Consider the following 27,651-nt stretch of genomic DNA (forward strand, 5'->3'; position numbering starts at 1 on the left):
AATCTACGAGCTATACTACCCTTTGTCTAGTTCTGAAAAAACACTCAAGGAAAAGAGTATGAAACTACAATAAAACTTTTTCAATATTGGTAAATTTTACTTAACTGATTAACCGTGTTTTCCATGACTGACTAATGGGACACTGTGGACAATAAGAAGAGATCTGCAACATAGAAATGACAAGATGATGGATTCCTCCTGATGTTCGGTACAATGTTGACCTAAAGAGCAGAATTTTCACAACTGGAGCTAATTGGAGGTCATGGTACCTGTTATCCTAGGACTACAGAAAACAAGGTCAGAAAGAAGCAAGCCAAATTATCCAACTTAACACCCAGTTTGCAAACAGTTGTTTACTACACCTTAAAATATCTCCAAGGAAGTTACATCCATGTGATATAAGCATGCTGTGTCCAAGAGGGCAATTTACCATTATAAATTATCCTAGTTTGTGTACAGAAACCAGTAGATATTTGCAGATTCCTTTCCAGGTCACTGAAGATAAAACCCAGAAAAACCTATTTTCCTCCATGTGGTGAAAGCAAAGAGATTACTTCTGCAGTGGCGCTGCCTGTTCTTAGAGTTATTCTCTAAAACAGGGTCATATAAGAATATTTTCACCCAAATACTAGCTATAAACAATTAAGACATGATTTACTGAGATACATGCTATTCTTTATGCTTAGGTTTTTAGCCAATGAATACTATATTAATAAAGACTGGAAAGTTTAAGAATAAACGAACTCTCACCAGTACGTTTCAGCGGAGTTCGCCAGAAAACATTTCTACTAGGCCCAAATGAAGTATCTTTCATTCATTAATACAGAAGCACAGGGTATACTTAGACATCAGAGGCTCAATCATCTAAAAAGAGTTCCTAGGGAAACAAAAAACTTTCCATTTTCATTCTGTAACTGCTCCTTAACGACAGAAAGTATTCTTTCTTTTTTGGCATTCTCTCTTTTCTCTCTACCTCGGGACATATTTATAGATGCACTGGCTGCTTTACAGACATGCTAAAAGTTCGTGCTGTGGTTGATCAAAGTTGGAATGCCTGAGGAAATTACTCAATTCAGACAGCCCGGAATTGTATCTAGCCAAATAGTTACAGTGCTCTACTTTTAACATGTGTTAAAGTAATATTTTAGCCATGCTGGATGTAAGTTGAGAGAACATTTGTTTGCATCACACTCTGTGAACAGTTGAGTCAAATATAGTATGTTGAATACCCAGTTTTAGTATCTGTGACAGTTCATTTTTTTAACTGATCAATTACACACAAAAAAACATACTTTATATTAAAAAAAAAAAACTAACACACAACAGCACATGTATTAGGAACTAAGACTTTTTAATGATCTTCTTGAAGTGTCCAAGCTCTTCTATTGAATAGAAATGTTAGAATAAATGCATTAAATATTGCTTTTGTTCATTAGAGCATCTGTTGATCTGGCATGCAATATTCTGTCAAAAAACAGAACCACGTTTCTTCTCTAATTTATTATTAAAAGTATTTTAATGAAAAAGCACTGCCGGGCTTCCCTGGTGGCGCAGTGGTTGAGAATCTGCCTGCCAATGCAGTGGACACGGGTTCGAGCCCTGGTCTGGGAAGATCCCACATGCCGCGGAGCAACTAGGCCCGTGAGCCACAATTACTGAGCCTGCGTGTCTGGAGCCTGTGCTCCGCAACAAGAGAGGCCAAGATAGTGAGAGGCCCGCGCACCGCGATGAAGAGTGGCCCCTGCTTGCCGCAAATGGAGAAAGCCCTCGCACAGAAACGAAGACCCAACACAGTCATAAATAAATAAATAAATAAATAAATAAATAAATAAATTTTAAAAAAAAACTCTCCAAACTAATGCTTGCAATTAAAAAAAAAAAAAAAAGCACTGCCTACCTGTATTCACCTCCTTTCCATTATTAATCTGCCTAATTTGCAAATAAAGACATAGCAAAATTAAGCAGAAAAATCACATCACAGCAGTTTATTTTCATGGGTTTTTTTTTTAATTGAAAGCCACAGAATTGCAGTACAAAGAGTTACTTGTCAAACATAACATAAATCTCTAATATAAAATATTGGCTTCCATAGACCTGCACATCTGAAATAGTTTTAAACTTTGTTTTAGTTGGATTCTTTACGATGTCCAGGAGGAGGTTAGCACAAAGGGTACCTGAAATTGTCTTTTCCACATGAGCTACAAGAGAAAAAGACAAATGTAGCTGTTTCTCTAGTAAAGCCAAACTTGGCATCTTCTTATACTTCCCTTCAACCTAAATAACTATACCTTTTAACCACGCTGACAATAATATGGAAATATCACTCAGAAAGAACCTAACAGGCCACGGAATTATAATAATGTAAACCATCCTTCTATCAAATGTGAAGTGAGGACATGGTAGATTGGAGGGGTGAGAGGGGTGTCACTAACTTATAAGTAGTAACTTATAACTATGCTTTTTATTTAAAAGATTTCCAACCCACTAGAAAATGTTAACATCTGCACATACTCCAAAAGAGGAAAACAAAAATAAGTTCCCTACTCAGAATTTTCTGAGAAGGCTAGTAAAATGTTACAGTGTTGATACCCTATGTTATACGCATGTCATGAACTGTCAGGAAATGAGCGTACCGTGCAGGAGGCTGGACCCTGAGTGGGAATGACTGCCAGTAAAAACTCCCTGGCAGTGGGAATGGCCAAAGCACTATTCTCAACTGGGATGCATAGGATTCCATTTTAAGCTGTTTGCTCTGCTATAGTGAGATGCAATCCTTCATTATTCTAACACTTAGGTAAAGCCTGCTGTACACATAAAAATTAGACGGCAGGTAGACAGAGAGAAAGAGCGGGGGAAAAAACGGAAGTAATGTTTTGTTCTGCTTTGTAGCAGGATTTAGGATATGATCTTGATGAGATTCCTAAAAATTATATAACTTAAGTTCCTCCTCATTCCCTTCCAGATTCTGAATACAGTCCTACGTTTGAGAGATAGACAAAAACTTAAAATCAAAGGCAGTCTTTCAGATTGACCTTCATGATATCAGCCTGTGATTTTGCTGAGCACAGAAAAATCTTCTTAGCCTAGCCCTTCATTACCAAAAGCAAAAAACCAGTAGACGTTAGATTATAAAATTGATGCCCCAAAGGATATAAATCCAAACACAAACACACACACACACACACACACACACACCCGACACATACGAAATGATTCAATAATCACAGCACTATAAATCCAAGGGCCAATGAATCTAATATCTCTATTAATTTAGAAGAAGACATTTTACACTCAATCCAAAAGTCTAAATTGCTGCCACATAACCAAAACACAGAATTACCACCAATTCCACCACACTACCAAATGTAGCTTTAAGTAGCTCAAAGCTGAATTCTAAAATGTAGTATATTCTTGGAGAATAATAACTCCCAGAGCAAAACAAGGGCTCATACATAAAGCTACAAGCTCCTTAGGAACTGCTAAGTCTGGTCTCAGACCATACCTTCTACCAGATTCAGCCAAGATGAATTCATCTGATAAGTTCCACAGAGCTCATCAAGAAATGGCTAGAAAAAGGTGAAACTGTTTTCATGTTCCCCTCAGTACAAAGCTCTGTAACATAACAAGCTCTGTACTTAAGTGTTTTGACTTGGCCAAAAACTAATACACAGTTTTGATGCGGTGTAAAAATTAATCTGAAATGTAATAACTGATTCAGTTCTCTTTTTATTCTAAAAAAAGTTAAAAGAAAAAAAAAATCACTACTTTTCCTTAATTAAGCGGGCACTTTGTGCTAGAGAGCATGTTTAGTTTCTAGGGTCTGAGGAAAAGAACAGATGCATCTACTGTGTAAACACAAACAGTAAGTTACAAGTTGCCCCTTAGTACTAAAGGCAAGAATCAGCATCAGTACTCAAAAATAGTGTTTTAAAAAGAGTGTAACTTACTTTTACTGCCCCAGGCTAACTGGGCTCTGTCTGGTGCTGCTTTGTCTGCACTTGGCCACCCACAGCCTGTCTTCTAATTAACTCAATGCTCTATAGCAGCAGAACAAGCAAACAAGTTGCCTCCCATCTGCATACAGCTCTTCAGGACACATTTCCCTTGGTCAGAAGGTGGAAATTCTTGGGAGAGGTGATTTTTCTCTGCCTCTTCACAAGAAGAACATGGACACTTGGCTGGATGCAACTCCGTGAAGTGTAACTGTGTGTGTACACCTCAAAAAATTAAAAAAAATTAAAAAAAAAATGCAGAGAAATATAAAGACTCTATAAACAGCTGGAATACACAGAAATACTGAAGCACCCCTGGAAATACTGCTAAACAGACAGCAAAATAGGGTCTTTGACTGAAATAATCAATGACCAAGTTAAAAAAAAAAAAAAAAAAAGTAAAAAGAGCATCCGAAGTCAAAATCCAAATGTCATGCAATGAAAACATTTTAAGTACTACAAAGTAGAAAAGGTAAAACTCCTTGCTTCGCATACTTAAAAACAGGAACCCCCTCCCCATTACAGAGAATAAAAGATATTGTCAATGGAAGAGAAAAATGAGACTTTCAGAGGTAGTAGGTCTAAAATTAGACTCCTCAGTCACATGGTTAATGGGCACTTGTGTATATGTGAGCTAAATGCATCGAGCTGTCTTTCCAATGCGTTCAGCCCTGTCGGGGAGGGGAGGAGAGAGGAGGGCAGGAGAGGAGGAAGCAAGGAACCACTGAAATACTCAGCTACCCTTTGCATATGAAAAGATGATTTCTGCAAAACAAAAAAATGTGCAGAAGAACAAAGATGCTCATTTATTTAAATAATTTTTAACCTCTCAAATAAACATAAATGAGTGTAAAGCAGATGCCCCTACTTTTTTGCAGCAAAAACCAAACACTGAAGTGGGGTAGGGAGCAGATGTGGTTAAGCATCTAATCACAAAGAAACCCCACAACTGAATTTGCTACAGGCTTGGCGAGAGAAAGGGGGTTATATCAGGCCTTCCCAATATTCCCTCCCATCCTAGATATGCCCATATGCCAGTAGCAAGCCACACCATCTTCATGACCACTAAGCATCCCAAGGACTGGCAGGCCTTAGGTGTTCTCTCTCCCCCTGAGGCACACAAACAATTCCAGCCAGAAGTATAAGGCCAAGGGAAGGGTGTGTGGCCTAATCCTGCAGCTGCACAGAGGCCTGGGCTGTGGTCCACCAACAACAGACTACTCAATGGTGATGACATTCTGGAGATCCCTGCTTTATAGAAATGCATGCAGAGCTGGCTCTACATCTCAGGATGTAGAGGTCAGATAAATGCGTAACAATATTATATATAATAATATAAATATACAGTAATGCAAATGCCTACATTTTTTCTCTCACACCCCAAACTATCAGCCATCTGGATAAGAAGTTACTTTTTAAAGGAATTTCTAGAGTTTATAAGCAAGCATCATATTGGATTATATAGAGATCCAAAGACAATGGACCGTTTTTAGCAGACATAAAAACTTGTGCCCAATATAAACTGCCCTTTAAATGCTAAAGCATTTGGACAATAAACAAGTTTTGACCATGAATTACCACCTCCCCTGACCATACGAAGACTTAAAGAATGAAGCAAGTCAACAAAAGAACAGCAGGGTCCACTTAGAATAACATAAGTTCAACAAAACATTTTTAACAAGGGAGCCTGTGCAAATTACCTTTCACTATATGAAATTTAAAAGCTATATCTATCACTATTGCTAATGCATAGTATTCTACCTACCAAAATAATCAGTTTTCAAAATGAATTAACCAAAATCTCTCAAAGGATACACCAGCCAGCCAGCCAGATTCATCAGTTTCCTCACAAAATGACAAGTAACCTCTCAAAAGTTTGTCAGTCATATTTCACCTATTATTCCTTATTAGAACTTTTTAAAGCACATCTTCGTACTTTTTAAGAAAAATATACTGATGTGCAAAGGGCACTTCAGTAAGCATTTTATGAGTTCATTTTCTGTCAGAATCTATGAAACGCTCTCTACTCTAGCAGTGGCATCATGACTCACCCAGATCTATATCTAATTTTCTCACATAAGAAATTCATATCAGAAGATATACATGTGAAACGTGCAAAATTATGGTCTAGAATTTTAAATCTACTGTCACTACCCGAACCAAAACTATTTCAAAAGCAGGCATGAAAACAACTGTCTTCCAAATGCACAGCCCTAGGTATGAAGATCAAATTGTTTCACAAATTTATCTCCTCTGCTGTGAGGGAAATCAGGGTTGATAGAAGTCCCTTTCCCATCAGTTATAAAAAGAATCTCAAAAAAACTATAAATAGTTAAATGAAACAATGGGACCAAATCACTTTAACAATAAATTATTAAAATATGATCTATAAAACTGACCTTTCCATTTCCTTCACCACATTTTGAAGATAAACAAATTGCACTTTGGCATCATCTCATTTTCAATTCCACACTGCAGAACACCTCTCATACAAGTGACCACCTTCCCTCCCAAAACCCCAAAGGGAGAAGCTAGTCAGTTTACTAGGCAGGAACTTACGCACATGCCCCCCACCCCTTATTTGAATGAAGGGAACACTCCCTCTGGTGTCCAGAAGTTGTAGTCTTATGATAACACCACTTGTCTGTCCTGGTGGATGAGAAAAATGAAAACTACACAAGGGAATGGGATTCCAAGAAAAGCTCAAAAATGATTTGTCTAAGTGGCCTGTATAAGTTACAGAGGCCACTGAAACACATTTTTTTCTATTATAAATTTTCTTTTCTTTCACCTTGTCTCTTCCTCCTCCATGGCAACAAGTTGAGGTCAGTGTACTTTTCACTATTTGGGTAAATGCAAATTTTCATATTTTCCAAAATACAAGGCCAGATACCCCTTCTAGCCAATAAGGACCATTAAACCATTTCAGTCATTTCAATCTACAGTTAGTAAAGTCCTCAGGAAACTCAAACCAATTTTAGTTATCTGCCTAAGTAATAATGTAACAAACAAGTTTTAAAAGTATGGTTTTTTTTAAGTCAAAAGTATATCCCAAAGTCAAAAGACAAAGGTATAACGATCACCCATATCTATTTGATAATTAGGACAAAACTTAGCTCTACTAAATAGATTGATCAAAACTAAAGACAAGTGGTTACTTTCAAATTAAACATAACACAGTATAAATGAGACTCTGGGAATTGGCTGAAAGGATTTAATATTGTTACTTATATTTCTCTAAGTACAGAAAATACATGAATCCAATTTTTATATATCTTTCCATTGACTCAAACTATTACAACACCTCTTTGATTAAACTCTTTAGTTGAAGACTTCACCCTATTCAAAGGTGATGAATCACAATTACGCAAGGTGACTGAAACTGCAGGGGGCAGTATATGCATGACTTCCAACGTAATTCTTAAGATTCAGGCAAATTCCTCCAGTTGGTGTAGCCTTAACCTTTAAACTACTGACATATATTTCAATCAAAGATCCCACATAAAAATGAATTTTTCAAGATAGTTAATTGAAATTCTTCCCCAAACTTAATAATTAAAGGGAGGAAAGTACACTAAACTCACTCAGGCCATATAACATAGTCCAATCAAAATAAGAGAACACATTTGTTTTTTTAAAAACCTTCATATCCACACTCTTAAAAAACACAGGTCATCATTCAAAACTATAAAGCTCATTTACTCACATGTAACTCATTCCACAATGTATTTTAAATCATTATTAAATATACATAAGTAAACTCTTTAAAAGTAGGATTGATTCATCATGGGAAAAATGTAATGAAATACTGAGCATGATATAAGTAGGACCTGAGAAAATTAAAGTTATTCTAAGATGAAAAGAAAAAGGAAAACTTAATTTTACTCAATGTTGTATTCATAGTTGCCATTATGGTACAATATATACCCAGCTATTCATTAATCTTCTTTCCCCAGACCCACACGGGCTCCATGCACCTGTAACCTCAGGACATCGTCTTCTACACAAAGAAGAGTAATTTGCAATTAATAACCGAATTAAGTTAGATGAAGCTTTCCTTGTGTGTGTTTTGAGTAAAGGTAAGATTTGGTGGTAAGCACATCAATCTTCTTCCTTGTGTCACTTTTGCCCTTTTACCCACAACATATAATTAACTTTCCTTTGACAATGTAAAGAGTTAACATAAATATTCACCTCATATATATAATTTCCAAAGCACCTCACAATAGTAACAGCTACTAACAGTTACAAAGTGTTTACTATGTGCCTCATACCGTTCTAAGTGATTATCGTATGTTAACTCAATCTTCACGACTGTAAAGTAGAAATTATCATCCCCGTATTATAAATGGGTAAACTGAGTCAAGGAGAGTCTGTTAGGTGCCCAGGGACTCATGGCTACTGATTGGTAGAGCTAATATAAGATGTATCAGTCTCAATAGGAAGGAGACCACATATCCCCAAGTCACACACCTCAGGGACCAAACTACAGTGGAACTGGTGCCCACCATATATATTCACCTTTCTTGACTACATACCCTAGGACCAAGCTCAAAGTGTTAACAAGACAGAGTACAATCTACAGAGCACGATTAAAAGCGTAACTCTGCAATTAACCAGGGGAATATACAGAAAACATGTCTAGGACTTCTGGTAAACTCCTGGGCAATCTTCACAGGTAAAAGCAAGGCCTGGCCTGTCAGGGTAGGTGCCCTGATATGAGAGCCTAATCCAGTCAATTTGGGACAGTCTACTCTAACACCTCCTCCCTCAAACTCATCCCTGTTTTATCTTCATGTCTTATTTGAGTCCCCTAGTAATCTTCTCAAGCAAATAACTATTTGTTCACTGTTCTCTAAACCAGGGGTCCCCAACCCCAGGGCCAAGGACGGCTACTAGTCCGTGGCCTGTTAGGAACCGGGCCGCACAGCAGAAGGTGAGCAGTGGGTGAGCGAGTGAAGCTTCATCTGTATTTACAGCCGCTCCCCATCGCTCGCATTACCACCTGAGCTCCGCCTCCTGTCAGATCAGCGGCAGCATTAGATTCTCATAGGAGCGCGAACCTTACAGTGAACTGCGCATGCGAGGGATCTAGGTTGTGTGTTCCTTATGAGAATCTAATGCCTGATGATCTGAGGTGGAGCTGAGGCAGTGATGCTAGTGCTGGGGAGCGGCTGCAAATACAGATTATCATTAGCAGAGAGGTCTGACTGCACAGAGACCATAATAAATCAGTTGCTTGCAGACTCATATCAAAACCCTATCAAGGGCTTCCCTGGTGGCGCAGTGGTTGAGAATCTGCCTGCCAATGCAGGGGACACGGGTTCAAGCCCTGGTCTGGGAAGATCCCACATGCCACGGAGCAACTGGGCCCGTGAGCCACAATTACTGAGCCTGCGCGTCTGGAGCCTGTGCTCCGCAACAAGAGAGGCCGCGATGGTGAGAGGCCCGCGCACCGCGATGAAGAGTGGTCCCCACTTGCCGCAACTAGAGAAAGCCCTCGCACAGAAACGAAGACTCAACACAGTCATAAATAAATAAATAAATAAATAAATAAATAAATAAATAAATAAATAAATAAATAAATAAAAACCCTATCAAGTGAGTGGCAAGTGACAATGAAGCTGCATCTTACGGAGTAGACTGGACATAAGCAACACACTTCGGGTGTCAATGTCTCCCATCACCCCCAGATGGGACCATCTAGTTGCAGGAAAACAAGCTCAGGGCTCCCACTGATTCTGCATTATGGGGAGTTATATAATTATTTCATTATATATTACAATGCAATAATAATAGAAATAAAGTGCACAATAAATGTAATGCGCTTGAATCATCCCAAAACCATCCCCTCCCCTCCCTGCGTCTGTGGAAAAATTGTCTTCCACGAAACTGGTCCCTGGTGCCAAAAAGGTTGGGGACCGCTGCTCTAAACTGACTTACACTAATCTACCTTCTCTAAGTTTGAGCAACAGAAGTCAGTCTTCTGAAGCCCTCAGTATCCCCTGGACAAACTCATCCTCAGGGTTCCAGGTTAAGAGAATTAAGAGACCCTCACTCTGGAGGAGCAAGGATTACAGCGAACTTGAGAACCTCCTCAATGAATTCCTCAATGTCCACGATTAACTGGAGACCAACCTATCACACTGGACAAGACACACCTCACAGAGCACAGCTTCAGGATATATATCCAACCGCTAAGTTTGTGAGGAAACTTCCCCCTCCACTTTGGACACTTCTAGACAGTTGGAGTTTTTTGTTTTCTAAACAACAGAACATGTATTACTTTCAGAAGGTGTTAACTTCAGGAATTTTTCTTCTGAAAATATTCAGGAAATTCAAGCATCCAATCACCAGTAACTTGTATTCATGAATCTCACAAAACCAGGGAAAAATGAATTTAACCAACTTTTTTATATTATTCGGAGAAGTCTCCAATGAGAACAACCTAACAAAATCACAGGCTTTTTCATACCTTGTTAATATTGTTAAGAAACGCTGGTCATATAATTGATGGTTGACTAAACAACAGTTTCATGTCATTTAAGAATAATGAACATAAACTCACAAATATTTTAAATGAAACAGAGAAAAGAAATACCTCAAGTTCCACCAGAGCTGCAGTCACTGCATCTGTTGCAAGGGCACCAGCCTGTAGCTTTTCAATTGCCTACGAAACCAAGGGGCAAGATTATTCATTTTAAAACCACAACTTCTTAAACATACCCAGAAACTTTCCAAAGGCTTGAAGAAGTGTAGGAGACATTTAGAGTTAATAAAAATTGATCACTAGAGTTCCATTCCATACCTCAAGACATAAACGATTAGATTTAAAATAAGCAATTATTCAGAATAATTTATGATATAGCTCACTTATTATTATTCAAATTAAGACAATGAATAAATTTAGCCACTAAATACAAAGTACAAGAAATTTAGTAAGTGAAAGGGCTTCATTCATCACAGGGCAATTCACAGAGCCATAGAAATTATATGAATTCCATTTTGAAATTTGAATTCATATTTTATACAGACTAAGCTAACAATTTCTCATCCCACCATTACTACTCTCTCTACCCCTAACTATAAAAAGTAGTTACTCTCAGTCACAGAGGCATTCCAGAATCCTTAGATGGAGCATACATTTGACAAAAGCATTTTTGATTCTATAAGGTATTCTACATCGAGATAAACATACCATATTCTTTTGTAATATAATCTATAGAGAGTAAAGGTCACTAAAATCACCTTGCTTCTTAGGTATAAATTAAGACAGGAAAGAAAGAGAAGGAAGACTGATTTTTAAATGAATTACTGAAGCTCCGATTTAGTCAACAAAGATCAAAAACTAAGCACTGTATTCCTCATGAAACTTTTAAGAAATTCATTTGTTGTATAAATTAAGGAGGCTGGTTACACACTCTAAATGTATTATATACAGAACTATATTCCTATAAACCATTTCTTCTCAGATAACAAAAAGATTTCACACTTTGAAAAATAAGATAAAGTAATATAAAATAGCTTAAAGAATATTTACCTTTATTATAAATTTTTTTAAAAAAATGAAATCCCTGTAACCAAATATTCTTATTCATTTATGAGATTTCATTCATAAGAAAAATCTTGGATCGCTAATAAAGTATAATCTTCTTTAAATGGTACGTAAATATAAATGAAAAGAGCTGAGAGACCCGTATTTACTTGATATGCAATGTCCAATTAACATTCTATTTGCATAAAAAGTAATGGAAGGTTTGCCTACAAGAGTATACAGTCAGGATCAAAATAAAAACAAACAATATATCTTCTGAGTCCATTCCTGCCTCCACATTAAGTATTCAACAATTTAGCAAAACCTCAAAAACCAAAGAAAAAAAAAAAAAAAAAAAGCACAACTGAGTACAAGGGCAAAGTTAAACTCAGGAATGACAATGAATTTGCTATAATAAAAATTACGTGATGGAAAAACAGAAGTAAAAGTACAGGATAATCTCCCTAAGAAGAACACCCATTTTAATTTTTTTTTATTATTTTTTTCTTCCCTTCATAGAAAGACACATTGGTTGCCTTTGAGCTGTTTTCCCTACTCCTTCTATAGAGCTCAATGCCATTTCAAAGATTAAAAGATATATGATTATGTGCCCACAACTCCAAAAATACAGACGTTGATCTGGGAAAGGAAGGAAAAGATCTAAACATGATTTGGAGAATAAAAAACACAAAACAAAACAAAAAAAGACCCCACAAATACAAGCAAAATTATTTTGCGGTCCAAACCAAAGACTGTCTTATAAATCAAACCTTAAAATTTTGAATTTCAAGGTAAAGCTGCTTTTGGTCAAAACTAAACTGTTTCAATCAGACAGAATACATTCTCTTCATACCTTTTGACAAGCTCGTTTGCATACGTGTTTATATTCCTTGGCTTTGGATTCAGAATGATAACCTGCACCTGTAGTGAAAAAAAAAACCAATCAATTGTTAACTGTCATTAAGATATCAGAGACCTTGCTTATATTATATAAATAGCTCATATAAACTGATGCTCTCCTAGTGACAATAAAACTATTGTCCTAAGTGTATGGAGTCTTAAAAACCTAACAGCTTCTCTTTCTCCACCATAAGCCTTTTTAATACCATGTCTTATCTTCTCTTTCAAAAGCTATTTTCCTACTAGAGGCACCAGAAATAGCTTATGTCCCCAGAGCAGCTTCGCCAAGGTCACCTCTCCTTTCCAAGAAAACTTCTCCAAAGTTAGGATTTTTTTTAGCTGGAGTTGATAACCCAGGCAGTGTCAAGGACAGAGTCCCGCTAAGTTCCTCTCTGTTGACCTTTGGAAAGTCCCTGCCAGAATTCTTAAGAGTGACTTCAGAAAACTAGGTAGTTTCTGAATAATACTTGAAGTTGAGGGGTGTTATATCCCACCTGTCAACAACCACCACCAATATCACCATTCCTACCCAAACTTTTCCATCCTCTCGCCCCTGGAATGTAGCTCAGGGTGTCCCTGAAATCTCAGTGATAGTATATTCACAGCTGCCTACTAGAAATCCTGGTGGTCCCTGTCTCTTAATCGAACACCCAGCAACTTCAAGAGAATGGCTCTGAAATTTGTTTCCCTAAAAGGAGTAAAACTTGCTTAGTTAGGGATTTGGGAATAATCTAAACAAGAAAGAAACCAAGACAAGAGCCCTTAATCAATGTTCTTTAACTTTTTCTGAACCTCCCCCTCAGCCCCCATCCCAGCCCCCTGCTGGGCCCCAGAGGGGTCCAAAGTAGGGAAGGTTAAAGAACTACATCTCTGTATAGCTGATTCACTTTGTTATGAAGCAGAAACTAACACACCATTGTAAAGCAATTATACTCCAATAAAGATGTTAAAAAAAAAAAAAAAAAGAACTATTATCTCTAAGCCTCAGGGCTTCTCCTGTGAGACTGCAGACTATGACACAAACTTAACACACCTTTCATCAGGGCAGAGAAAAAACTAGCCCAAGAAGCTATGGTTAAGGGACCCAAGAGAACAGAAAAGATACCCAAACAACACGAATCCATAATACACCCAAATGCTAGTCCCATTTCTTAAGCAAACTCTGAAACTTCACAGAACCTGCGCCAATATTTAACAGGACTCTCTTCATGGTTCTCTAATAAATGATCCCAGGTCTGTTGTCTTAGCAGGCCCCAAACTTTCAGCAGTGTTTCCCAAAACATAGGATACTAGAGCCAAATAGATAACTTTAGTGTGTGGATAACAGCACTAATAGCATTAACATACCAATCCTCTACTTAGAATAGGGAAACCATCTCAGCATGGTTTAATATCTGAATAACACTTGCTAATTCCTCTACTTAACAAAGGAAAGGTAAGCTTAGGATCTAAGCAGCTGACAAGCAACAGAACCTAACTAAAATTTAATCACATTGGGATTTTTTTAGCACTGTGTTTATTTTCTCTTCACGCACGTGACACCAACATTCCACTTAATTAAAGATAAGTTTCATCTTTAAAATTTTAAGGTTTAAAAGTGTTTATCTTGGGCTTCCCTGGTGGCACAGTGGTTGGGAATCTGCCTGCCAATGCAGGGGACACGGGTTGGAGCCCTGGCCTGGGAAGATCCCACATGCCGCGGAGCAACTAGGCCCGTGAGCCACAACTACTGAGCTTGCGCGTCTGGAGCCTGTGCTCCGCAACAAGAGAGGCCACAACAGTGAGAGGCCCGCGCACCGCGATGAAGAGTGGCCCCCACTTGCTGCAACTAGAGAAAGCCCTCGCACAGAAACGAAGACCCAACACAGCCATAAATAAATAAATAATTAATTAAAAACTTCCTTATTAAAAAAAAAAGTGTTTATCTTTTTTAATATTAGGTAAAATATAGGTAGTATACAGATCTGGCGAAAAGCAAGAATCTACTACTCAAATGACTAAAACATGGGCAAGTCTCCTTTAGTGCTAAAAAAAAAAAAACACTTTTAAAATCTCTACACTGGAATTGAAATTTTGTCCCTTAAATGTACAAGATATATAATGCTGCATAATCAATCACTCTATCTGAACTTCTAATAATTTAGAAGGGGAAGGTCACCCTTCATCCATACAATTTCCTGTCATAACCCAGATTTCCTCCTATTACAACTGGTCCCCGGCACCAACTCTAAGAGCCACTGCCATCAGGTGTGTGTCTGAGACAGTGGGGAGGCCACAATGACTGTCATAGAAAGGAAACCTTTCCAAGTAATCAAAAGCTCCATGTTGTTGCTTTTACACATCTCAGGCCTTTCTTGGACATTTTTCAAATACTCATTCTGAATGAAATAACTCACTGGGTACTGTGAAAGATGCACCACCACCATGGTGTAGTAGAAAGAACACTGGGCTAGGAATCTGAGTTGTTTCTATAAATTTACCTCACTTCTTTGAAAAATCATTTGAAAGAAAAGGAAATTGAACCTGGTTTTTGTTTCGTTTTTAGATTCTTCTGGATTCGATTCTATAAGGCTTCCCGAGTTGGCTGTGCAGTTTAGATATATCCAAAAGTTAATGACCAGGAAGAACACCAGTTTGACAAGAAGAAACAATTCCACTCCTCACCCCATATCAAAGCTAATCTTGCTGCCATCCTGCTTGACTGTCTGAGGAAAGTTAAAAGGAGACCCAGCCATTCCTTCTTCCTTCACAGAGGTCATGAACTTTAGACGCTAAATGCAGGCAAATAAAAATGACTAAAGAAAAAGGAGGGAAAAAAAAAAGACCTAGGTAGGGCTGCACTGCTTAGAAACCCTAGGGGCTTCGATGATGGGGACTCAGGGGTTGAACTCACTGTGTCTGTCTTCAAGGTACTCTGAAGTAGAGATTACAGGCTGATAGAGTGCCAAGAACACTAGACTGGGACTTAAGGGCTCACTTCAGGGTGTCAGCCTGGCTCTTGTACGAACTAGCCATGTGGCTGAAGCCACTTAATCTCTCTGGTTTTAAGGTTCCTCTTTTATAATATTAAAAAGGCAAACTAGCTCTAAGACTGTGTAAATTATACTCTAAGATGGACAAAGTCAAAAATGGGGTCAATAAAATTTTTTCAGCAGCATTATTTTTAAAAACACAAACCAGAGTTTAAACAATTACTGTGTCTGGTTTTAACAATACCTAAATATGGGGTAAAAGTAAGTAATAGAGTAGGTGAGTGAAAGAGACAAAGGAAGAGCCATCATTATAAGATCTTCTAAGTGGGAAGCTAGGGGGAGGCCCTCACTCTATCGAAGTCAATCTCTCTGGTTCCAGCTCCTCTGGCAGTTTGCCTCCTCCAGATATGAAATTCAATTCCTGGTGTACTTCAAGGCAAGGGAAAAAAACATTATTTTCATCTTCCAACTCACCCACTTACAGCTTACCTGCATGCACCAACACAAAGCCCCCTCGCTTCTCTTTATGGGGCTGCTTTGTTTCCAACTCTTTAGCTGTTATTTTAACAGCTGAAACCTGAGATGATCTGGAAGGTAGTCCTTCTCCAGAACTCATCCCCTTCTCCATGGTCATTCTCCAAGATTACCATCTTCTACTGGGAAAAGAGCATACTTCCATCCAAAAGTAACTGCAGGAGAGGAATTACTCTAAAGGAAAACAGGCAAAGAGGGTTTGCATTTCTTTCCACTAACACACACGTGACATACAAACTTGTGCACAGATAACTTTCAAAAAAAAAAAAAACCTAATTTTAAAGTTATTTAACTGGGTAATACAAAGAATACACAAAGGTTAGAATTTAAATCTCTCTGTCCACTGACAGCACTTGCTTGAAGTCACATAAACAAAAGAACTGTTGTAAAAAGACTTCATATTGAGTCCAAAGATATTTTATCTTTCATTTTATCTACATTGAAGAAAACCATAACATAACTTAAATATCACTTTCTACTCCCTCCAAACCAAATGCTAATAACCTCTGGGACATTCTAGAACCACAGGCAGTGCTGGCAACATCACTGAGCCTTGATATAAAGCCTAGATTGCTGCTTATTTTTTCTACAGGTTTATTGAGATATAATTGACATACACCAGTGTATAAGTTTAAGGGGTACAACATGATGACTTGATACACGTATATACTGCAAAATGATTGCCTCAACAAGGTTAGTTAACACATCCATCACCTCACATAATTACAATTTTTTGTGTGTGGTGAGAACATTTAAGAGCTATAGATTGCTGCTTGCTTAAATAAATGAAGCAACATACAGATTTACATCTGCCTGTGAAGAACCGCTTAAGAAAAACAGAGTAATACTTACAGCTCAATCAAAAGACAAATGCTAACAAAATTATATGACTAAACCAAGAAATTAAAATAACACTTGCACATATACTTGTTAATTTTCATGAAAGCGTAATTTCTGAGGTTCTCAAAAGATAAATGATAAAATACAAAACTTAATAAAACAAATTACAAGCAACTTAAACCACAAAGTTTCCAATTTTTCTCACAAATTCACAAGCTTCTAGCAATCTTGGCTTAATAACAATAACGATGGCAGGACACACTTCAGACTGGGGAAAAGTGGATCATCTAAAACTCGACAGAGATTTGAAGAAAATCCCAGAGTCATGTGGTTGAAACTACGTAAACACCTAGATTCACACTGTTAGGTAAAAATGTATACCTTATTCTAAATTGAGAAATGGGGAAGGAGGAGCACAAGTCTTTTCTAATAGAAAACATAAATAGTAACATAAAGAGTGACTTAGCCAACTAGTCCAAAAGAACAGTGTTACTCAAAGTGTGGTCTGCAGACCAGTGCTTGTTACCAGTCTGCAAGAGATTATTATTTTATTCATATACTAATTGCCTTACTTTTTCTTTATTGGAGTAAAATTGCTTCACAGTGCTGTTAGTTTCCGCTGTACAATTAAGTGAATCAGCTATATGTATACATATATCCCCTCCCTCTTGGATCTCCCTCCCACCCCAGGCCCCATCCCACGAATCTAGGTCGTCACAGAGCACTGAGCTGAGTTCCCTGTGCTATACAGCAAGTTCCCACTAGCTATCTACTTTACACACGGTAGTGTATTTATGTTAAACCCAATCTCCCAATTCATCCCACCCTCCCCTTCCCCACCTGTGTCCACATGTCCATTCTCTACATCTACGTGCACATTTTCAATAAACAATGTGTACAGTTTTTGTAATTCTATTTCCTCATGTTTTGTTTATAATTATATTTTTGAAACAATTTTATCTGCTACATCTAATAAAAATATAAGCTTTTACTTTTATCTTTCATTCACAGTTCCATACTTCTGTTTTGTTTTGAGGTTTTATGGTTTTTTGTTTTGTTTTTTTCATTTTACAAAATAAATGGTCAACAAAGGATTGAAAAAAATTTTTAAGTTGGTCCTTCACACCAGAAATGGTCTGTGAAGCACTGCAATATGGTATTTTAACTTCCTTTAATTCCTGGTTAAAAACAGTTCGTTTAATTTTTATTATATGTCATTTCATTTAAAGGACAAATAATTTTAAATCACATATATATGCTGTTGTATTAAAATGTTTACATACATTCATAAATTTTGATTACAAAAGAGTGCTGAGGTTAATTAAATAACTGGATTAAAATGCCTGTTTTTGTTTTTGTTTTAGGTGGTAGCTCCATCCCTGAGGATGGATTTTCTTCCAACGACTTCACAAGGATCTGCATCAATTACCTTTATTTGACTTTGGTTATTTCTCTGACATAGGTTACTATTTATTCCTGCGTCGGATGACGAAGTCAATTTAAATGATTAGCAGTTCATCTGCCAGTCTATACCTGCCATGAGGTCTGGCCTAGCCATGAAATGAGCTTGGGCCCACTTGTCCCACAAACATAGTTGTGTGAAAACTCAGGCTTTGGAAAATTCAAAGCTTCAGTTCAAATGAAACCATATCCAAGCAGTATGAGCTATAAAACTTACTCTGACTCACTGTCATCAGATGCATTTTTTTTCATGAGTAACAAGTTAGAACATCTACATTTTACAATGAATAAGGTTTGATGTAATAGGCACTCTTAATATATGTGAGAGATTTAAAAACACTGCTTCTCAAGCTTGTCTGAAAAAAATAAAATGTGGAAGATGAATCAATATGCAATTTCTTGAGCAATCTACCATCCCTCAGAGACTATCGGAAATTTTTCTATTTAGCAAACCATGTCATCTCAATAAACTCCTCCAAAAATGCTGGCCCCAAAGTTCTGCTGGACTGGGAAAGGAACTGAAGTAGACAGGCTATCCAATGTACAACTCTGGCCGCCAGCTCCCAATGGTTACTGGAATATTTTTAATTCAATTAGAAATGAAGCAATTTCTACTCCAATATCAGTTTTTGTTTAACTCAGAACCCATTAAAAGTCTGACCTTCCTAACAGAATTCCAACAAATGTCTCAAAAAAGAAAAAGACAAAAAGGGGGGGGGGGCCAAGTGGGCAAATCCCAGTTTACAGAAAAATTATATAACAGTCTAACAGATCAAAAGATGCTAAACCAGGCTTCCCTGGTGGCACAGTGGTTGAGAATCCGCCTGCCAATGCAGGGGACACGGGATCCCTGGTTTGGGAACATCCCACATGCCGCGGAGCAACTAAGCCCATGCGCCACAACTACTGACCCTGCGCTCTAGAACCCGCGAGCCACAACTACTGAGCCCACGTGCCACAACTACTGAAGCCTGCACACCTAGAGCCCGTGCTCTGCAACAAGAGAAGCCACCGCAATGAGAAGCCCACGCACTGCAACAAAGAGTAGCCCCCACTCGCCACAACTAGAGAAAGCCCGCGTGCAGCAACAAAGACCCAACGCAGCCAAAAATAAATAAATAAATAAATGTATATTAAAAAAAAAAGATGCTAAACCTCACTCAGAGGAAAAATGCAAATTAAAACTACACTCACATATCATTGGACTAGCAAACAAACAAACAAAAAAGTAAGATAACACCATGTTCTGAGGATATAGGGAAACAGGAGTTCTCATACATTGCTAGTAGCAGCATAAATTAACACAACTCAACAAGGGCAATTGAGCAAAATAAACCAAAATTATAAATACACACTGAAGGACTATCTGTAATGGGAAAGATATGGACCAACAGTATGTCTTGATGGAAGTGCTTAAAAATAAATTCAGCTCTTGGAAAAAATGATATTCTTGATACACAAATATACAAATATGAAACGACCAGTTCTTGATATACAAATATGCAGCTCTTGGAAAAAATGATATTCTTGATATACAAATATACAAATATGAAATGACCAGTCTTGAAGACATTTTAGGAAGTAAAAAAGACATGGTACAGAAGTATATGCAGTACCATATTTTGAGGGAGGGGAGAAAAATATACAGTTAAATATATATATGCAAAGTACAATCTGAAGAATATATCAAAATATAGCATAATAGTGGTTACCAGAAGATTTGGGTGACTGGTGGACAAAGGAGGGATGGAAATTTCACTGTTCACCATTGTGTACCTTTTGATTTTGAACAATCTGAATGCATTACTTACAAAAATAAAAAGCTTTTTTATACATTTATTTAATTATGAGAACACAGGTAACTAGCCAAGTCTAAGTCCCAAAATAGGGCACACCTATGAGATCCCACTTCAAACCTTCACTAAGAGGAGAAATGCCATATTCTGAAGGTTCTCAACACTCATCCCACCTACAGAAGGAATAGACAAAAACACGGCCAATCAACAATACTGGCCCGGGCTTCCCTGGTAGCGCAGTGGTTAAGAATCCACCTGCCAATGCAAGGGACACAGGTTCGAGCCCTGGCCTGGGAAGATCCCACATGCTGTGGAGCAACTAAGCCCGTGTGCCACAACTACTGAAGCCTGTGCACCTAGAGCCCGTGCTCCGCAACCAGAGAAGCCACGACAATGAGAAAGCCGCGCACCGCAATGAAGAGTAGCCCCCGCTCACCACAACTAGAGAAAGCCCGCGCGCAGCAACGAAGACCCAACACAGCCATAAATTAATTAATTAATTAAAAAAAAAAATACTGGCCCAAGAGGTCTTTCTTGGTTTTGTTTTTCTGGATCTTGAACTTCTAGGGCCACACAAACCCCAGATAATCCTAACTAAAAAAAAATAAAATTAGTATTTGATCTCTACAGTTAAGACTAAGGAGTAAAAAAATAAATCATGACCAAAGATTGACATCAAATATATACCATCCTTTTCTAACTCACCTTGTAGTCATCTTGGACTGCGCCCAGTTTCCAAATCCTATAGATTTCTTCTCAAGCATTTAACTTCCTTCTCCCTACTACCTTGACCCTTGTTCAGCTCACATACCTCTTAGCATAAGCATTACGAAAAGCATATTAACTTTTCTCCCCAAATCCAGGCTGTCGTAAAACAACCATCTACAAAAGGCTGCCAAAATAAATCTCATAAAGGACAATGCTAATCAAGACAAACAGCATGCCAAAAGACATGAACAGGCAATACATTAAAAAGGAAATATAAACTGGATATCCAATGTTAAAGAAAGAATATTCAAAGAAATACAAAAAAAAATAAGAAAGAAATCTAATTAGCACTGTATTGCCATCATAAACTGATGCAACCATTTTGAAAAGGAATGTGTCAGAAAGTATCAAGAGCCTTAAAATATATAATTTTGTATATACCCGCTCCCCAGAGATATTCTATACATGAACTAGTCTATATAGACACAAATAATAGTACCATGGATTCCTCTAAAGAGTACTGGGAGACTGGAGAAGACGGAGGGGCAAGGATGAAAGGGAAACTTGATTTTCTCCTCATAACATTTCATATTTGAATTTTTTTTAACTGGGTACTATTTACTAAAAAGAAAAGATTTAAGTTCACTGTCTCTGGGACCAAGATGAATGTAAATTAACTTGATTATCAAGGGCAGAAGAGAAACTCAGAATAAACCACTTTTTTTGCTTCAGGGACTTTTATGGCACTGATTTAAGGTCTAAATCTTGACCCTATTTCTCTCAAAGATTGTTTCATTTTCCTACTGCATGTGATGACACTATTTTTTTTTTCCCTTTAAGCCATTTAGAACACTACCACATGTCCTATTTGCCTCTGGTGTTGAAGTTTTTCACTGTAGATTTACTTAGTCTTTTAGAAGCAGTTGAAGGAGGAAGGAAGTCATGGAATCCATTCATCTTACAGAGAAAGGCTTTTAGAGAAATCCAGCCCTTAAGCTATAGCAACTGATGAACAAAGAAGCATTTTGTTGCTCTTAACATCATGAGATTGAAGGTTTAATGCCTCATTAAGTGAGCTCCAAAACATACTTATTTCATCTTTGACCCAGTAATTCCACTTCTGAGAACATTTTCTACCAAAATAATTTTAAATACAGAAAAGGTTTTATGCCTTTTATGCTGTGTTTAACATAGGATAATTCAGAAAAACAAAAATCTGGGAGCGACTTAAATACCCGACATAGAGAAATAGTTAAGAAAACGATGATCTATGTGTTTATGATCAACTGGTTTTTGAAAAGGGTGCCAAGGCCATTCAATGGAAAAAGGACAGTCTTTTCAACAAATGGTGCTGGGAAAACTGGATAGCCACAAGCAAAAGAATAAAGTTGGACTCCTACTGCACACCATATATAAAAATTAACTCTACATAAATCAAGCCCTAAATGTAAGAGCTAAAACTATATAAAACTCTTAGGGAAAAAAAAAACATAGGAGTAAATCTTCATAATCTTGGATTTGGCAGTGGTTTTACATATGACACCAAAAGCACAAACAACCAAAAAAAAAAAAAAAACAGATAAATTGGACTTCACCAAAATTTTAAACTTCTGTACTTCAAAGGACACCCTTCAAGAAAGTGAAAAGACACCCCACAAGATGGGAAAAAATGGAAGAAATATTGCAATCTGATAAGGGACTTGTGTCCAGACTATATAAAGAACTCATACAACTTTAAAATTTCTTTAAAAAATTTTTAATTCAATTTAAAAATGGGCAAAGGAATTGAACGGACATTTCTCCAAAGATATACAAAGGGCCAATAAGCACAGAGAAAAGATACTCAACATATTCAGACATCAGGGAAATGCAAATCAAAACCACAAGATACCATTCCACAACCAATGGAATGGCTATAATCAAAAAGACAGACAATAAGTGTTAGCAAGGATATGGAGAAATCAGAACCCTCATATCCTGCTTGTGCAGGCCACTTTGGAAAACACCTAGCAGTACCTCAAAAAGTTAAACAGTTACCACATGACCCAGCAATTCCACTCCTAGGTATACATCTAAGAAAAGTGAAAACATACGTCCACACAAAAAATTGTACATGGATGTTTATAGCAGAATTATTCATAATAGTCAAAAAGTGGAAACAATCCAAATGTCTATCAACTGATGATGGATAAACAAAATGTGGCATAGTTATATAATGGAATATTATTCAGCCATAAAAAGGAGTGACATACTTATACATAATACAACATGGATGTACCTTGAAAACATTATGCTAAGTCAAAGAAGGCAGACAACAAAAAGCCACATATTATATGATTCCACTTACATGAAGTATCCAGAATAGGAAAATCCATAGACACAAAGTAGATTAGTGGTTGCCAGGGGCTGGGGGAACAAGGGGAGGGGAAATCAACGGCGAGTAACTATAACGGTACAGAGTTTCTTTTGGAGGTGATGAAAAAGTTATGGAATTAGATAATGAAGATGGGTGCACAACGCTGTGAATATACTAAAAACCACTGAACTTTAAATTTAAAAGGGTGGAATTTTATGAATTATCTCTCAAAAAAATCCATGTAATAGACACAATGTACAAAACATGCGTTTTAGTTAAAATCACATTTTATACATATACACTATGATCCTAAGTAGGTTAAGACTATGCTATTTTTTAAAATGTAGGGAATTCCCTGGCAGTCCAGTGGTTAGGACTCCCAGTGCTCTCACTGCCAAGTGCCCAGGTTCAATCCCTAGTCGGGGAACTAAGATCCCACAAGGCACACAGCACAGCCAAAAGAAAAAAAAAGTAGAGAGAAAGAGATCAAAATGTTGGGCTGGGGCTGGTGGAACCACAGATGATCTCTTTTTAAATATTTCTACATTTTCCAGATATTCTTTAGTAAGCATGCACTGCTTTTTATAAGTGGGGGGAAAGCTTTATTTAAACAAAAAAGCAAATTATTAAACTCCCAAGTGTATGAAAATTCCTTAGCTTAGTATACAATGATCTCAATCACGCGGTCCCCAAAATACCTTTCATTCCCCTCCCCTACAGAGGCGAATCAAGTTGAACTCCTTCCTTCCGGAAACACGATGCCCTCTATTTTCAGGGCACCTCCAGTTCCTGTTTTCCACCCTCCTCTCCAGTTGCTCCTTTTCCATCTTCTTGGTCCTTTCCTCTTCCTTCTCCACCTGAGCAGTAAATGCTAACGTTCCGCGGAACTAACCAGGCCTCTATTACACTATAGGGCTGCTTTCCCCCACCTGCCACGCAGGACCAGGACGCACACCCTCGGGTCTCTACGAGCCTCGAACTCGGAGAAACCGCAGCACGAGACTGCAAAGTGGGCGAAGGACTGCGAGGACTCCCTCCCCACGCCCAGACAGTCCCTTCCCGGGAGAGGGAATGAAGCCGCCAAGCTGCAGCCGCTGGGAGGGGGCCGGCGCGGGCCCCACGCGCGACCGAGACTCGGGGACGAGGGACGTCCCGAGTCCCTTCCTCCAGCACCGCCCCCGGCAAGGGGTATCCAGCGCGCCGCCCGCACCCGGCCCCGGAGAGGACGTCCCAGCGAGAGCGCGGCGCCCGGACAGAGGCAGCGCACGTCGGCGGCAAGGGCGCGGACAGCGTGAGAAAGAGAGACACTCACCCGCGTCAGCCCCGAGCCCTCACAGCACCGGAAGTAGTCACCCACCCGTTGCCAGGGTGAGGAAGCGAGGGTGACGTCAAGCTTTTCCATTGGCCGTGAGCATAACCACGTGGCCGGAAGCAGGCGCCCACACTCTGCTCGGTCTCCTCCCTCCGCCCCCGAGTGGTTCACCTGGTCGCGGAGGTGTAGGGAGGACACTACCTGGAGCCTCGTTGTGAGCTGCGCAGGCGCTGTTGCCTCTCTCTCCTCACCCCGCCTCTTAATGAGCCGGAAGGATGTGATCCTCTTATCTGAGTGGTTGGCAGACTAGCGATGTGATGCGGAATGAAGTTGAACTAGTCATCATTTATTGAGATGTCACTTAAGAGCTTAATTTCATTCAATCCTTGCAGCCCACCCCCCCACAGTAGGGAAAACTAGAGTTCTGCCTGGATTACATGTGGGAGGAAGGGGCTAGCCTTGCCCTGGGGAGAATGAAAATGTGGGTGGCCTTTCTTTTAGCCTCTAGCATCTAAGACCAAGACCTAGTAACATTATGTAATCTCTTTAATGTTTTCTTGTAACTATTAACATGAATAGTTACCATGTAACTGTAACCGAAAGTGGGATCCGGCTGCTTGCCGCCCAAAAGCAAATAAAGAAGAGGCAAGGTTGGTGGAAAGGAAAGTTTGCTTTATTTTGGATGTCGGATGTAGGCAAACGGGGCGGGGGGCAACGCCTGTCCAAAGGCCAACTTCCCCAGACTGACAATCAGTGAGGGAGGGGGCTACATGCAGAAACGGCACAGTCAGCTCTGGCAGTCATCTTGAAGTTACTCATGAGGTGATCTGACCAGTGTTCACCTGGATTGTTTTAAGTACAGTCAGTCTTCAGTTACAGGGTCGGTTTGTTCCCATCTCCTTGAGGCCAATTCTTGGAATTGTGGCAGCTTATGTCACGGCTACAGTCTGGTCACCATGTAGTCAACTTCTTCCACCTGGCGGGGGTTTCAGTATGTACAAGACAGCTCAGAGGATATGGCTCAGAATATTATCTATAGCCCTTGAGAAGGAACTAAAGGTCCCTGACTATGCTTAATGACTAAATTATTATTATTTGGTCTCCTTTGACTGTTTTCCTTTGTTTCTGCATTTTCTCATTTCTCTGATTAAACTTATTCTTCAGCTAAAGTTTTTCCACAGACAAAAGGCAGGCTGAGGACATGGGGGCAAGGACCATAGGGTCCTGCTCCATTTCATAACCACCATTAAACCTGTCTTGGGAAGCAGAGGTTGAAAGGAGTAGTTCTGGATAGCTCTCAAAGTGTGGTCCTATCACCTGGACTCGTAGCAGAAATGTGAATTCTTAAGCTTTACCCCAGACTTGCTAAATCAGAAACTTTGGGTTTGGGACCCAACAATTTGATATAACAAGCTGTCTGAGTGGATCAGACACAACTAAAATTTGAGAACCACTGAACCAGAGGGACTTTCTCTTTAGCCTAGTTGCAGAGGTGGGTTGGGGAGGGTGATGGAAGAAGTGCCTCAGAAGAGGGGAGCAATCAAGATGTGTACCTCCAGCAAACAAGAATGAGAGTCAGGGGACTTCCCTGGTGGTCCAGTGGCTAAGACTCCGTGCTCTCAACACAGGGGTCCCGGGTTTGATCCCTGATCAGGGAACTAGATCCCACATGCTGCAACTAAGTATTTGCATGCCACAACTAAAGATCCTGTGTGCCGCAACTAAAGATCCCACAGGACGCAACAAAGATCCTGCATGTGGCAACAAAGATCCAGCGTACCACAACTAAGACCTGGCGCAGCCAAATAAATAAATATTAAAAAAAAAAAGAAAAAGAATGAGAGTCAGAAGGCAATTTGGGGCTAGTATGGGAGACCCCAGAACGGATTCCCCTGGGATTCCTAGATAAACATTTGTGTTAATTGTACAAGAAAGACTTTTCAACTGCTAGTGATTCCAAATTCATTTTATTAACTTTTGTATTCTCCAACATATTTTTCTGCTAATATTTTTCTCTGTGAACAAAAATAAAAGGGCATAAAAAGGTCTATTGTGAAAGTTATCTATAAAAACAGAATTTTAGATTTAAAAGGAAATGTAGGACCCTATATTAAATTAAGTGGTTTAACTAAGAAAAAAACCGTGTTTAAGTCAGGATAGACAGAGGTAGTGCAGTGGTTAAGAGCAAGGATTCTAGAAGCAAGAGAATCTGTGTTCACATCTCAGCCCTACCACCTACCAATTGAGTCACCTTGAACAATTTACTCAATCTTTCTGTGACTCAGTTTCCTCACTTGTAAAATGAGGAAAATAATAGAATCTCTCATAGAGCTGTTCTGTGGAATAAATAAGGTATGTGAAGTACTTAGGAAAGTATCAGGCCCATAATAAGTAATCAATAAATGTTACTTAAAAACAAAACCAAACATTAAGTTCAGGCTTGTTACTATAAAGTATGCAAAGACTCAAACTTCTTTCTCAAATAAATGACACAATGGTATTAAATAAACCAAAAATGTCCAGTTTGCTCTTGGAGTAACTGTTATTAAAATTTGGAAAATAAGTTAGTACTGTGCAATTGGAAGGTAAATTCTATATAATACAGGCATTCATGTATTGAACAGATAATTAGATCTTATGCATTATACATGAGAGGTGCTGAGGGTGTGAAGGCTTGAAAGAAGGAATGGAGGACCAGAGAGGTCAGCAAACAGTCAATTCCAGAGCCAAGCACACCCAGCCCCAAAGGTGACACCATCAAGAAACAACTGTACCGATGAACCAGTTTGCAGGGCAGAAATAGAGACACAAATGTAGAGGACAACTGTATGGACACCAAGGGGGGAAAGCGGTGGGGGGTGGGGGGGGGTGGCGAGATGAATTGGGAGATTGGGATTGACATGTATACACTAATATGTATAAAATCGATAACTAATAAGAACCTGCTGGATAAAAAATAAATAAAATTCAAAAAAATAAAAACGAAGCAGCTGTACCACCACAGGTGTACATATATAAGGATAAAAGAGGCCAACTTGTCCTCAGATAATGTACAGTTTAAATCTTATATATGCATATGTGCATGTGTGTGTGTGTGTGTGTGTGTGTGTGTGTGTGTGTGTGTATGTGTATGTTCAGTCCCCAGACCATGTCAGGGGATCATTAGTATCACACTGTTATTTTATAATAATACTAAGATATTTATTTATCTTCCTATTCTCATTCTCTTACGAGCGTAAAATGTGC

General features: G+C 38.6%; 1 protein-coding gene across 7 annotated transcripts in view; it reads right to left on the reverse strand.

Annotated features, from left to right (window-relative positions):
- The window catches only part of TASP1 (taspase 1), a 316,660-nt gene extending 292,216 nt beyond the window's left edge, over positions 1-24,444 (reverse strand). For 5 of the 7 annotated variants that reach the window (XR_005016636.1, XM_036827379.1, XM_036827380.1 and 2 more), the window contains exons 1-4: positions 24,406-24,444; positions 15,888-16,106; positions 12,380-12,447; positions 10,594-10,662 (exon numbers count right to left, since the gene is read on the reverse strand). Coding sequence is in view for 6 of the 7 variants with exons in the window: in XM_036827379.1 (XP_036683274.1) it covers positions 10,594-10,662; positions 12,380-12,447; positions 15,888-16,032 (282 nt within the window). In the remaining variant the exon portion in view is untranslated. Of the gene's footprint in view, positions 1-10,593; positions 10,663-12,379; positions 12,448-15,887; positions 16,107-23,084; positions 23,144-23,791; positions 24,359-24,405 lie in introns of those variants that run through there. The other 2 variants (XM_036827376.1, XM_036827377.1) reach the window with 2 other exon arrangements.
- Positions 24,445-27,651: the final 3,207 nt, after the last annotated feature.

The sequence above is a fragment of the Balaenoptera musculus genome, chromosome 15 (genome assembly GCF_009873245.2).
Source record: "Balaenoptera musculus isolate JJ_BM4_2016_0621 chromosome 15, mBalMus1.pri.v3, whole genome shotgun sequence".
Taxonomy (NCBI): Eukaryota; Metazoa; Chordata; class Mammalia; order Artiodactyla; family Balaenopteridae; genus Balaenoptera; species Balaenoptera musculus.